The 12,212-nt window shown below is 44.3% G+C and overlaps 1 protein-coding gene across 1 annotated transcript in view; it reads left to right on the top strand.

Moving 5' to 3' along the window:
* The window catches only part of GALM (galactose mutarotase), a 69,235-nt gene that overhangs the window by 10,609 nt on the left and 46,414 nt on the right, over positions 1–12,212 (top strand). Inside the window, exons 2-3 of the mRNA XM_003795675.2 lie at positions 2,384–2,538; positions 7,893–8,099. Coding sequence (XP_003795723.1) covers positions 2,384–2,538; positions 7,893–8,099 — 362 coding nt within the window. The remainder of the gene's footprint in view (positions 1–2,383; positions 2,539–7,892; positions 8,100–12,212) is intronic.

Raw genomic sequence — 12,212 nt, 5'->3', positions numbered from 1 at the left:
GCTGTGTGACCTTGGGCAAGTGATTTAACTTCTCTCCACCTCTTTCCTTACCTGAGACAAGTACGGATTGTGGTGATGAATGTGCTGTGGGCTGTGATATGTATCTGACTGCATATTCCTATGTCCCCGGCCAGAGTGAGCAGCTAATCTCTTTTGTCTTCTTTCCTTCCTCTGCCCCCCAAAACACCTTCTCTTATGCTATTAGAATTTTTTTTATTTCACTTTATTTTATTTTTTGAGAAGGAATCTCCCTCTGTTGCCCAAGCTACAGTGCCATGGCATCAGCCTAACTCACAGCAACCTCAAACTCCTGAGTTCAAGCAATCCTCCTGCTTCAGCCTCCTGAGTAGCTGGGACTATAGGCACCTGCCACAATGCTCAGTCAATTTTTTCTATTTTTAGTAGAGACAGGGTCTCACTCTTGCTCAGGCTGATCTCCAACTCATTAGCTCAAGAGATCGTCCTGCCTCAGCTTTCCAGAGTGCCTTCCATGAGCCACCATACCCAGCCATTATTTTCACTTTGTTAACACTGCAAAAAGTGGTGTGGGGATTCATCCGGGACAGCCAGAGCCATTAAAAAATATATAAAATATCTGAGATGGGCAAGCCAGCCACATACACCGGAGCTGGCAGATTCAAATCCAGCCTGGGCCTGCTAAACAACAATGACAACTACAACCAAAAAATAGCCAGGTGTTGTGGCGGGCACCTGTAGTCCCAGCTGCTTGGGAGGCTGAGCCAAGAGAATCGCTTACACCCAAGAGTTTGAGGTTGCTGTGAGCTATGACGCCATGGCACTCTACCTAGGGCAACAGCTTAAGACTCTGTCTCAAAAAAAAAAAAAGAAATAAAGAAATATCTGAGATGATTAAAGTGCTTATCAAATTAATTGTTTTCCTCTTATAGGCAAAGGATAGTCATTCAGTGGGTGGAGGCTTTGACTGAGAGTGTAGTGTGTGTTTCAGACTAAGAGTATTCTTGTTAAGGTATGGGCCGTCCAAGGTGTTATAGTTGGGTCCTTGGGACGTTAGAGGAGTGGATAGAGCCATATCCCACAGTTAAGCATTTATTAATTTTTGGTCAGTGCCTTGTCCAGAAAAGGCGGTGATTTTTTTCTCTATTCTCCCTCACCTCAGCAATTGACTTGATTAAATCAGCATTCATGGCTTCACCTGGGAACTTTGAATGTCTTCATGGAAAACAGTATTTTCTGGATTTTAAAATCCTACAACTTTTTAGGATTTGAGAATCGTCCTTTTTTGTAATTCTGATTTGATGTGAAAGCTTAGTAACTTGGAAAATAGTATAAAATTCACTTGTTCTGAAAGATTTTTCAGCAACAGAAGGGAGGGGTTTCTGTTTAGGATTAGGGTTTAATCCTTAAAAACTATTCCTCCAAATGAAGAAGCTGGCAAGTCTCCCTATCTCCCTGGCTGAGTAACTGTTGCCAGGAAGCAGTGGTTTCTAAGGGAATTCCGACATGCCAACACTGCAGGAGTCCTGCTGTTGGTTTTGTGGTTGTCTCCATACCTGGTCTGGAGAGAGTAGGGGATCCTGTGTGTATTTGCTAAATGAATCTAGGTAGGACTCAAAAGTCACTACAGTTTTTTAGACAAAAAAAAAAAACTTTTTTTTTTTTTTTTGAGGCAGAGTTTCACTTTGTCGCTGTCAGTTGAGTGCCATGGTGTCCTATCTCACAGCGACCTCTAACTCTTGAGCTCAAGCAATTCTCTTGCCTCAGCCTCCCAAGTAGCTGGGACTATAGGTGCCCACCACAACACCAGCTGTCTTTTAGAGGACAGGTCTCACTCTTGCTCAGGCTGATCTCAAACCTGTGAGCTAAGGCAATCCACCCTCCTCAGCCTCCCAGAGTGCTGGGATTACAGGTGTCAGCCGCTGTACCCAGTCAGCAAACATTTTTATTTACATTTTTGAGCTTCTGAAAAGCAGATGAAGCAAAACCAAGAAATGGTTGTTTGGCCCTCTGGGCTTTCTTGTGGTTAACCAGGATAAAGGGCTCATGTCTATAGTTTCAGAAAGAGAGGTGAGAGGTAGCAATCTATCTTACATTTTTTGTTGCATAAAATTACTTGTACCATAATATGTTGAAAAATAAATACTGAAATTCCTTTACAAAATCCTTTTACAAAATCAAATACAAAAAACAAGTACCTAAATATAAACAAATCTGAATTTAAAATGAAAGAGTTTTTTTCCTGAAAGTTAGGCCAGAAATGTAGGAGCTCATTATACACAGCAAAATACAGTACCCATGTTGTTATTGCACTCAGCTTTCCTCAGAAGAAGAGAGAAGCGAATAACTCGTGCACCTCGCCTTGGACTTGAAGATTCAAAAGCGCTGTCATCTCATGTTCTTGCAGGGTACCTCCAAAAGCAGCCCTACTTTGGAGCAGTGGTTGGAAGGGTAGCCAACCGAATCGCCAAAGGAATCTTCCAGGTGGATGGGAAGGCGTATCACCTGGCCATTAACAATGGGCCCAACAGTCTGCATGGAGGACTCAGAGGGTTTGATAAGGTTGGTTGGGACGTGTGACCGAGTTCCTTCTTGGCTCACTTCACAGAGGACCTTCAGCATAGCTTCCATTTGCTAGGCACAACCCTAGGTCCTGGAGCACATGTGTGGTGAGTTGATACAGGACAGAGCTACTCCCATGGCTCAGGGGAGCGGGTACAGTGGCCGTGTGCCAAGACCCATCCTTTTCTAGCTCATTCACTGTAACAGGTGGGGGGGGGGCAGGTGAAAGGTTGATAGCCATTGACTTAGGAAAGACAGGGAACAACTTTCTCACAGCATTGAGATCAGGGAGTTGTGTTGAGGAGATGTGGATTAATAATAATACCTACCAAGTCCTGCACAAGGCATTCACATACATCTCTTACCCTTACTAGAACTCACTGTCATCATGAGCTGGGGAGACTGAGGCTCTAAAGAGCCACCCAGCTCCTAAGCAAGACAGCTGGGTCTGCCTGGCCCAAACCCTCACTTCTCTACCACTGAAGCTGCCATTGTCCTCTAAGACTGCGTGGGGACCCCCATCCTGTCAGGAAGCCCCCCCCCAATGCCATGGCAATGTGCCCAGGCTACTCTTCCACTGAAGTGCCTCGTACCTCAAAATTACCTCAGGTTCTACTCAGTTCCTCCTTTCCACATAAAAACCCATTCCCCTGGTGAATTCCTGGAAAACAAGGTCAGGAAAGCAAACAGAGCAAATAGCTTCTCCCTGAGGTGGGGAATACTGGCCTTCTCTTCCTGGCCCCATGTGGGAGTTGGTAGGTTAATTTCAATGATTCTTCTCTAACTAGTTTCAGGCTGTGAAGGAGAAAATTTAGGTAGTTAACTTTCCTACATTATACCACCCAGATTACTTGCTAGAGAAGAGCCAGAGAAGATGCAGTGGCATGCCTGAAGTCCCAGCTACTTGATAAGTTTGGTTGGGACATATGATCGAGTTCCTTCTTGGCTCACTTCACAGAGGACCTTCAGCATAGCTTCAATCTTGGAGCCTGAGGCAGGAGGATTGCTTGAGCCCAGGAATTTGAGGCTAGCATGGGCAACATAGCAAAATCCCCATCTCTAAAAGAAAAAAAAGAAAATTGTCCAGGTGCAGTGTCTCATGCCTGTAATCCTAGGACCTAGGGAGCTTGAAGCAAGAGGATCACTGAGGTCAGGAATTTGAGACCAACCTGAGCAACATAGTGAGGCACTGTCTCTACTATTAATTTTTTTAAATAGCCAGGTATGGTGCTGTGTACCTGTAGTCCCAGCTACTTGGGAGGCTAAGGTGAGATAATCACCTGAGCCTAGGCATTCAAGGCTGCAGTGAGCTATGACTATGCCACAGCACTCCAGCCTGGGTGACAGAGTGAGACCTGTCTCGTAAAAAAAAAATCTTGGGAGGCTGAGGCGGGTAGATTGCCTGAGCTCAAGAATTCAAGACCAACCTGAGCAAGAGTGAGACCCTGTCTTTATTTTATTTTATTTTTTTGAGACAGAGTCTCACTTTGCCACCCTCAGTAGAGTGCTATAACATCACAGATCACAGCTCACAGCAATCTCCAACTCCTGGACTCAAGCGATTCTCTTGCCTCAGCCTCCCAAGTAACTGGGACTATAGGCACCCACCACAACGCCTGGCTATTTTTAGAGATAAGGTCTTGCTCTGGCTCAGGCTGGTCCAGAACCCGTGAGCTCAGGCAATCCACTCTCCTTGGCCTCCCAAGTGCTAGGATTATAGGCGTAAGCCACTGCACCTGCCCCCAGAGACCCCATCTTTAAAAATAGCTGGGTATGGGTAGTGCCTATAGCTCAGTGGGTAGGGCACGGCCACATACACTGAGGCTGGTGGGTTCAAACCCAGCCTGGGCCAGCTAAAATCAACAGTGACAACTGCAACAAAAAAAATAGCCAGACATCGTGACAGGCACCTGTAGTCCTAGCTATTTAGGAAGCTGAGGTAAGAGATTCACTTAAGCCCAAGAGTTTGAGGTTGCTGTGAGCTGTGATGCCACAATACTCTATCTACCTAGGGTATCATAATAAGACTCTATCTCAGAAAAAAAAAAAATAGCTGGGCATTGTGGCAGAGGATCATTTGAGCCCAAGAGTTTGAGATTGTTGTGAGGTATGACAACTTTACCCAGGGTGACAAAGTGAGACTCTGTCTCAAAAAAAAAGAAAAACTGAAACCAGGCTCTGCAGCTTATGCCTGTAATCCTAGCACTCTGGGAGGCCGAGGCAACTGAATTGCTTGAGCTCAGGAGTTTGGGACCAGCCTGAATAAGAGGGAAATCCTGTCTCTACTAAAAATAGAAAAAGTAGTTGTATGTGATGGTGCACACCTATATAGTCCCAGCCACTTGGGAGGCGGAAGCAAGAGAATCTCTGGAGCCCAAGAATTTGAGGTTGCTGTGAACCATGATACTGTGGTACTCTACCCAGGGTGACAGAGTGAGAGTCTGTCTAAGAAAAAAAAAAAGCAATAAGAGCCAGAGAGGACAGAAACACGTATGGGGTGCTAATGGACATGGTTTCTCTCTTTTTTTTTTTTTTTGCCCCTGACCACCACTGGGCTTGTTGAAGGAAGTTTGTGGCTCTAGATTCCTCTTCCCCATGAGCTTCCTGTTTTTAGTCTAGAACCAGGCTGTCCCATTGGTTTCCCTTTCCTGTGTAACGGGACTCCTCACGCCAGGGAGAGCATAAAGATACAGGGTGGTGTCTTCTCTGCCAATATTAGGGCAGAGAGTCTCTAGAACATGCTGGGTCCGTAGGCAAACCCCAGCTGAGGAAGTAAGGCCCAGTGTGGTTTCAGACAGGGATCTGCAGAGGAGCCTTAGAACCCCACCTTGTCTTAGCATGCTCTAGCTGTCTCTGTGGTGTATTCCCTGCATGGACAGAGCAAAGTTGTGAGTATACACATCCTCTGATGTAGCGCAAACTACATTGAAGCCTCTTCTGTGAACCCGTGGATTCCTGAGGTCCGCAGTATAGGGTGGGAGGCAGACCTTCATGTAAACAACGGTTACAGGCGAGCTGCAGCAGGTGCTGTAACCTGGATGGTAACAGTGCGCTGTGGGAACTGGGGGTGAACAAATGAATGGCAACTGAGGAGGCAGGATTTGAACCTCCCTTGAAGAACAGATAGAGTTTCATTCAATGTGTGAGTATGGCTGAGAATGGCTGTGTAATAGAGTAGCCCCCCAGAGGGGAGGGGAAAGACTTTGAACATTTTTTATGAAGCCACTGAAAGTTTTGAGCAGTAGGTTTTGATATAGTAACATGAGCCTTATCAGATGAACTTTGTTTTGTGTTATACTGGATAATTGTTGGCTTGGAAGTATGTGTTTTTCTCTTTATATAACACGTTTTTTTAAAAGACAAAACTTTATAAAGTTGAATAACCTGATGGGATTAGAAATGGTAGAAGAAAGCCTAGAGGTGCAGAATTTCTGGAAATTTGGGAACTACAGGGTCAGGGAAATCCTTCTGTGAATAGGAATTATACTTAACCAATAATATTGGTTTACATGAAAATCTTTCCATTGTCTTCCTTCTCAACAAAATAAAAACTAAGTACATTTTATTTCAAATATTTACTTTCTGAAATTTTCCATTTGAGATATTCTGTTTCATTTTTTAATTACATGTGTAACAGGCTTTGTATTTTGAGTTTCTTGTAAGTTCAATATTTCTGGGAGATAATGAGGGTGTAAAATTAATTTTTTACTAAGGTCAGTGAATTTGTTTCAGATACCAGCTGCTTTCACTGTAGGAGGGGACAGAGACCTTCGTTCCTGCTGGGCTCCCCTTCCTAGCAAATGCAAATGAGAACCTGATCCTGCCAGGAGTGGGCAGATAGAACCTGAGTCTCAGACCACTCCTGTGGCCCACAGAGGTTATTATCTTTCAAGTCTATTTGGAATGACAGAATTTGGCCTCAACTTTTCTGTTAAAAATGGAGATTTGAACAACCCTTTGCTGAAACTAAAATGTCTGGAATAGTGAAGACAACCAGAGAATGGAATTGGAATGCCATCTCTGTCATGAATTACATATATAACTTTTTTTTACATTTCTTATTTATTTGTTTGTTGTTTGTTTTGTGAGACAAAGTCTCGCTCTGTGGCCCAAGGATAGAGTGCTATGGTGTCATAGCTCACAGTAATCTTAAACTCATGGATTTGAGTAATCCTCTTACCTTAGCCTTCCAAGTAGCTGGGACAATAGGCACCTGCCATAACACCCAGCTAATTTTTCTATTTTTAGTAGAGATGGAGTCTTGCTCTTGCTCAGGCTGGTCTGGAACCCGTGAGCTCAGGTAATCTATCTACCTCAGCCTCTGAGAGTGCTGGGATTACAGATGTGAGCCACAGTACCTGGCCTGGCTTTATTTTTATTTATTTAGTTTTTTGGAGACAGAGTCATACTTTGTCACTCTCGGTAGAGTTCTGTGACCATCACTGCTCACGGCAACCTCAAACTCTTGGGCTTAAGTGATTCTTTTGCCTCAGCCTCCCAAGTAGCTGGGACACAGGCGTCCACCACAACGCCCTGCTATTTTTTTGTTGTTGTGTTGTAGTTGTCGTCGTTTGGCAGGCGTGGGCCAGGTTCAAACCCGCCAGCCCTGGTGTATGTGGCCAGGCACCTAGCCCCATTATTATTTGTTTTTAATTCTGCTTAGGAAACATAGACAAATAGTTGCATACAGTATAGGAGAGAGGGGCTGATTTATTAAAGTTGTTGTTAAATACTATTAACAGATATTGCTATATGACATTTTGAAGAATAGGGATATAAGATAAAAAAAAAAAAAATCAAAGAAAAGGGCGGCGCCTGTGGCTCAGTGGATAGGGCGCTGGACCCATATACCCAGGGTGGCAGGTTCAAACCTGACCCTGGCCAAACTGCAACAAAAAAATAGCCAGGTGTTGTGGTGGGTGCCTGTTAGTCCCAGCTACTCAGAAGGCTGAGGCAAGAGAATCGCTTAAGACCAGGAGTTGGAGGTTGCTGTGAGCTGTGTGATGCCATGCCACTCTACCGAAGGCAACAAAGTAAGACTCTGTCTTTAAAAAACAAAAAAAACAAAGAAAAATACTCCAAGAAGGGAAAGAGGAAAATATTATAGACACCTCCATATAAAGTTAGGGGAAAGAATAATGGGCATGTGAGTAGATAAGGAGAAGAAAAATTCACAAAAGCCACTTTTCTGTATAAAACAACATTTTAGAATAATTAAAATCCAGGCCATCATTCAAAAGCTGTAATGGTTATGTAACCATTTTTCTTGCTGGGATCCATTGTCTTTAAATATTGAAGCATGGCATTTAGCTTGGGATTGGAGTGACTACATGGCTTTGAAAACACTTTTCCAGGTGCTCTGGACTCCTCGGGAGCTGTCAAATGGCATCGAGTTCTCACACGTCAGCCCAGATGGTGAGGAAGGGTACCCTGGAGAGTTAAAAGTCTGGGTGACTTACACCCTGGACGGTGGGGAGCTCGTGGTCAACTATCGAGCACAGGCCAGTCAGACCACACCAGTCAATCTGACCAACCATTCTTATTTCAACCTGGCAGGCCAGGTAAGTGAACTTGCTTCTTCTCTCCTGCTTCTATCTCCCACTTTGGAGCATGACCTGGGGCCGTGGCTAGAAAGACCAACCCAGTGTGGAGTTACTCTGGCAATGGAATCCCCCGCTGTTGTGACCAAAAGGTCCAGCAGAGGGCTCAGGTCTGGGGGAATTTCTCTATAAATAGAAGTTATAGAGAAAGATAGAAGGAATACATAGTACTGCCAAGAGAAGTATCTGCTTCCTATGTGCTTCAGACAAATAACCAGCTATTCAGGAACTCCCTCTCACTGCCTTGTGATGTGTGCTTATGCTGGCTTCCCGTCTTCTACTTCTGCTCCCCCCAGATTACTTGCAGTGAAGCTGTCTCCCACCTTTAGACCACTGGAGATGGACCTGGCCACGCCCCTTTTAGATATGCTGCCCGTGTGCCTGTCTCTCTGTGTAGCCTCCCTGCTCTTCACAGGGCCTCGGTGGCCAGTCACGGCCTGCACAGTACAGTGGAAGGAGCACTGGACTTGGATTGAGAGGACCTGGGTTTAGTCTGACACGAGGAAGGAAATTAAAAAAAAAAGAAAAACTCATCTAGGTTTTTAAGATTAATAATCATATTCTCAATTTCATAATAATAGCTATCTATTATTTGTTGGCCACTGTTAGAAGCACTTTGTGGCCTGGGTGCAGTGGCTCATGCCTATAATCCCAGCACTCTGTTGGCCAAGGCGGTGGATCCCTTGAGCTCTGGAGTTCCAGACCAGCCTGAACAAGAATGAGACCCCATCTGTACTAAAAATAGAAATATTAGCCAGGTGTTATGGCAGGTGCCTGTAGTCCCAGCTACCCAGGAGGCTGAGGCAGGAAGACCAATTGAACCCAGGAGTTTGAGGTTGCTGTGACCCAGGCTGAGGTCATGGCACTCTAGCCTGGGCCACAGAGTGAGATTCTGTCACACACACACATGCACAAAGGAAACACTTTGTGAATTTTTTTTCTTTGAGACAGAGCCTTACTATGTGGTCCTCGGTCGGATGCTGTGGCGTCACAGCTCACAGAAACCTCAAACTCCTGGGCTCAAGTGATTCTCTTGCCTCAGCCTCCCTAGTAGCTGTTTTTGGAGATGAGGTCTTACTCTTGCTTGGGCTGATCTCAAACCAGTGAGCTCAGGCAATCCACCCATCTTGGCCCCTCAGAGTGCTAGGATTACAGGTATGAGCTACTATGCCCTGCCATTTTGTGAAAATATTGATAAAGACTCTCAACCCAGTATAGGGGTAAAAAGACAGTGGGAAGGACACTTGAAAGGTCCACCTGAGAGCCATGCAGAGCCACTGGCAAGCGCCTTAGGTGAGCCCTTCTATAGTACCTCATTCCTTCCCGATGGTAGTGTCTCAGCTTATTGAGGAAGCCTCCCTCCAGACAGAATACAAAACTTAGCTAAGCTCTGTAGATTATATCTGTTACTGCCTCTCTATCTGAAGAACTCATCATTGTCCACTAACTCCATTCATTTTGGTGTGGTTTCCTACCACAAAATGATCTTCACAGCTAACTAGTAGTATCTTGCACTTTTACACTCCTTTAGGAGTTTGCTGATGATGTGCTGGGTTGTTTTTTTCCCCCGTAATCCTCAAATAGCAAAATTAATTAGTTCTTAATAAAATCATATAAAGGTTTCCCTTTGAAAATGAGAAATATGGTCCTTCATTTGCTTATTCCTAACCTTTGGGAATGTCTACCATCCTTCTTGAGATTTTATTTTATTTTATTTTATTTTATTTATTTTTCGGAGACAGAATCTCACTATGTTGCCCTCAGTAGAGTGCTGTGGTGTCACAGCTCACAGCAAACTCAAACTCTTAGACTTAAGCAATTCCCTTGCCTCAGCCTCCCAAGTAGCTGGGACTATAGGCGCCCGCCACAACGCCTCGCTATTTTTTGTACTAGTTGTCATTGTTGATTAGCTGGCCCTGGGCCGGGTTTGAACCTGCCACCCTTGGTGTAGGTGGCTGGCGCCGTAACTGCTGTGCTACAGGCGCTGAGCCATTCTTGAGATTTTAAAAACCAACAAAAAACCAAAGCAAAACGAAAACTACCCAGGCGTAAGAAACTCTACTTTTTATAATAAGTTCAGAAAGAAATGACAGAAATAGAATAAAATATTGTTTAATGTAGTAATGAGTAATGGTGATATTAGTCTGTTTTCTACATTTTTATATACTTAGGACATCCTCTTTTATAATGGAGGAGATTTAAAGGAATAGATTCAGAAATAGGAGGATAAATTGTGCATGAAGGATTCTATCTGCTAAGAATTACTTTTTTGATTGCAGCCGTCATTGTTGTTTGGTAGGCCCTGGCTGGATTTGAACCTGCCAGCTCAGGTGTATGTGGCTGGTGCCTTAGTCGCTTGAGCCACAGGCACCGAGCCATATCTGTTAAGAATTACTAAGGCACTTTCTTTTTACCGCCCTTCTAATCCTATAGGGACTTGGAGTGACAAGTATTTCTGAATCCTTTTCCAAAGGCTGAATAGGTTCCCAGATCAGAGACCCCCAACCAGAAGATTGGTCAATGTCAACTCCCTTCTGTATGCTACAGGTTGAATATCCCTTATCAAAAATGATTGGGACTGTAAGTCTTTCAGATTTTGGATTTTTTTCCAATTTTGGAATATATACTTACTGGTCGAGCTTCTGTAATTCACAAATCCAAAATCCAAAATGTTCCACTGAACATTTCTTCTGAGTATCATGGTGGCACTCAGAAAGCTTCATATCTTGGAACACTTTTGAATTTTGATTTTTGATTTTTGATTTTTATTTTTTGAGACAGAGTCTCACTATGGCACCCTAGTTAGAGTGCTATGGCGTCATTGCTCACAGCAACCTGAAACTCCTGGGCTTAAGGGATTCTCTTGCCTCAGCTTCCCAAGTAGCTGGGACTACAGGCGCCTGCCACAATACCCAGCTATTTTTTTTGTTATAGCTGTCATTGTTGTTGGGCAGGCCTGGGCCAGGTTTGAACCCACCAGCTCTGGTGTATGTGGCTGATGCTGTAGCAGCTGAGCTACAGGCACCGAGTCGGATTTCGGATTTTCTGATTGGGTATACTCAACCTGTATCTCTAAGTGCAGCTTGAAGCCACCAGCTTCCAGGTTGAGGGTGAGTGGGGGCTGCCTGTCTTGAGGGACCCTCAAGTAGCACTAGATGATCCTACTTGGGGCCCAAGCATCAGCCCAACACTTCTAAGTTTGAATGTTGGAGGCCTGGGGGAAGGGATAACTATGTTTTTCAAAGAATGGAAAAATGTATTTAGGTTGCAGGTTGTTTTTTGTTTTGCTTTGTTTTGTTTGCTCTTTCTTATGCCTGACATAAAACTGGAAGAACTGGATTCTTACTGAAACTTTACCTAAAGAACCAAGAAAGCAAGTCTGGGAGGATTTGAGATGAAAAGTTATAGCTGTGGTTCTGGCATGACCAAGTAGATTATGTCGTCAAGAACCCAAGTTCTCACCCTGGGAGGCCGAGGCATGTGGATTACCTGAGCTCATGAGTTAGAGACCGGCCTGAGCAAGAGTGAGACCCCACCTCTAAAAATAGCTGGGCATTGTGGTGGGTACCTGTAGTCCCAGCTACTCGGGAGGCTGAGGCAAGGGGATCACTTGAGTCCAAGAGTTTGAGGTTGCTGTGAGCAATGACTCTGTGGCACTCTACTGAGGGTAACAAAGTGACACTCTGTCTCAAAAAAAGAAACCCAGGTTCTTCCCTTTTTCTATCAGCTTCCTCTGTGTTTTGGCTTTTGTCTTCATACATGTCCCTTCATGGTCACAAGATGTTTGCCACACTCCAGAAATCATCTCCTTACATAGTCATATCCAAAGAGAAAACGGATGTATTTCTTTTTTCATATCTCTAATGTTCCCTTTTTTCAAATTTTTGCACATAAAGGATTTATTTTAAATGTTGTAAGGATAATGTTCCCTTTTTTTTTTTAATTGTTGGGGATTCATCGAGGGTACAAGAAACCAGGTTACACAGATTGCATTTGTTAGGTAAAGTCCCTCTTACAATCGCGTCTTGCCCCCAAAAGGTGTGGCACACACCAAGACCCCACCCCCTCGCTCCT

Source organism: Otolemur garnettii, unplaced genomic scaffold, assembly GCF_000181295.1.
Source record: "Otolemur garnettii isolate 467f Iridium unplaced genomic scaffold, OtoGar3 scaffold00095, whole genome shotgun sequence".
NCBI lineage: Eukaryota > Metazoa > Chordata > Mammalia > Primates > Galagidae > Otolemur > Otolemur garnettii.
Note: the sequence above shows the minus strand (reverse complement) of the source record. Positions and strands in the feature narration are given on the sequence as shown.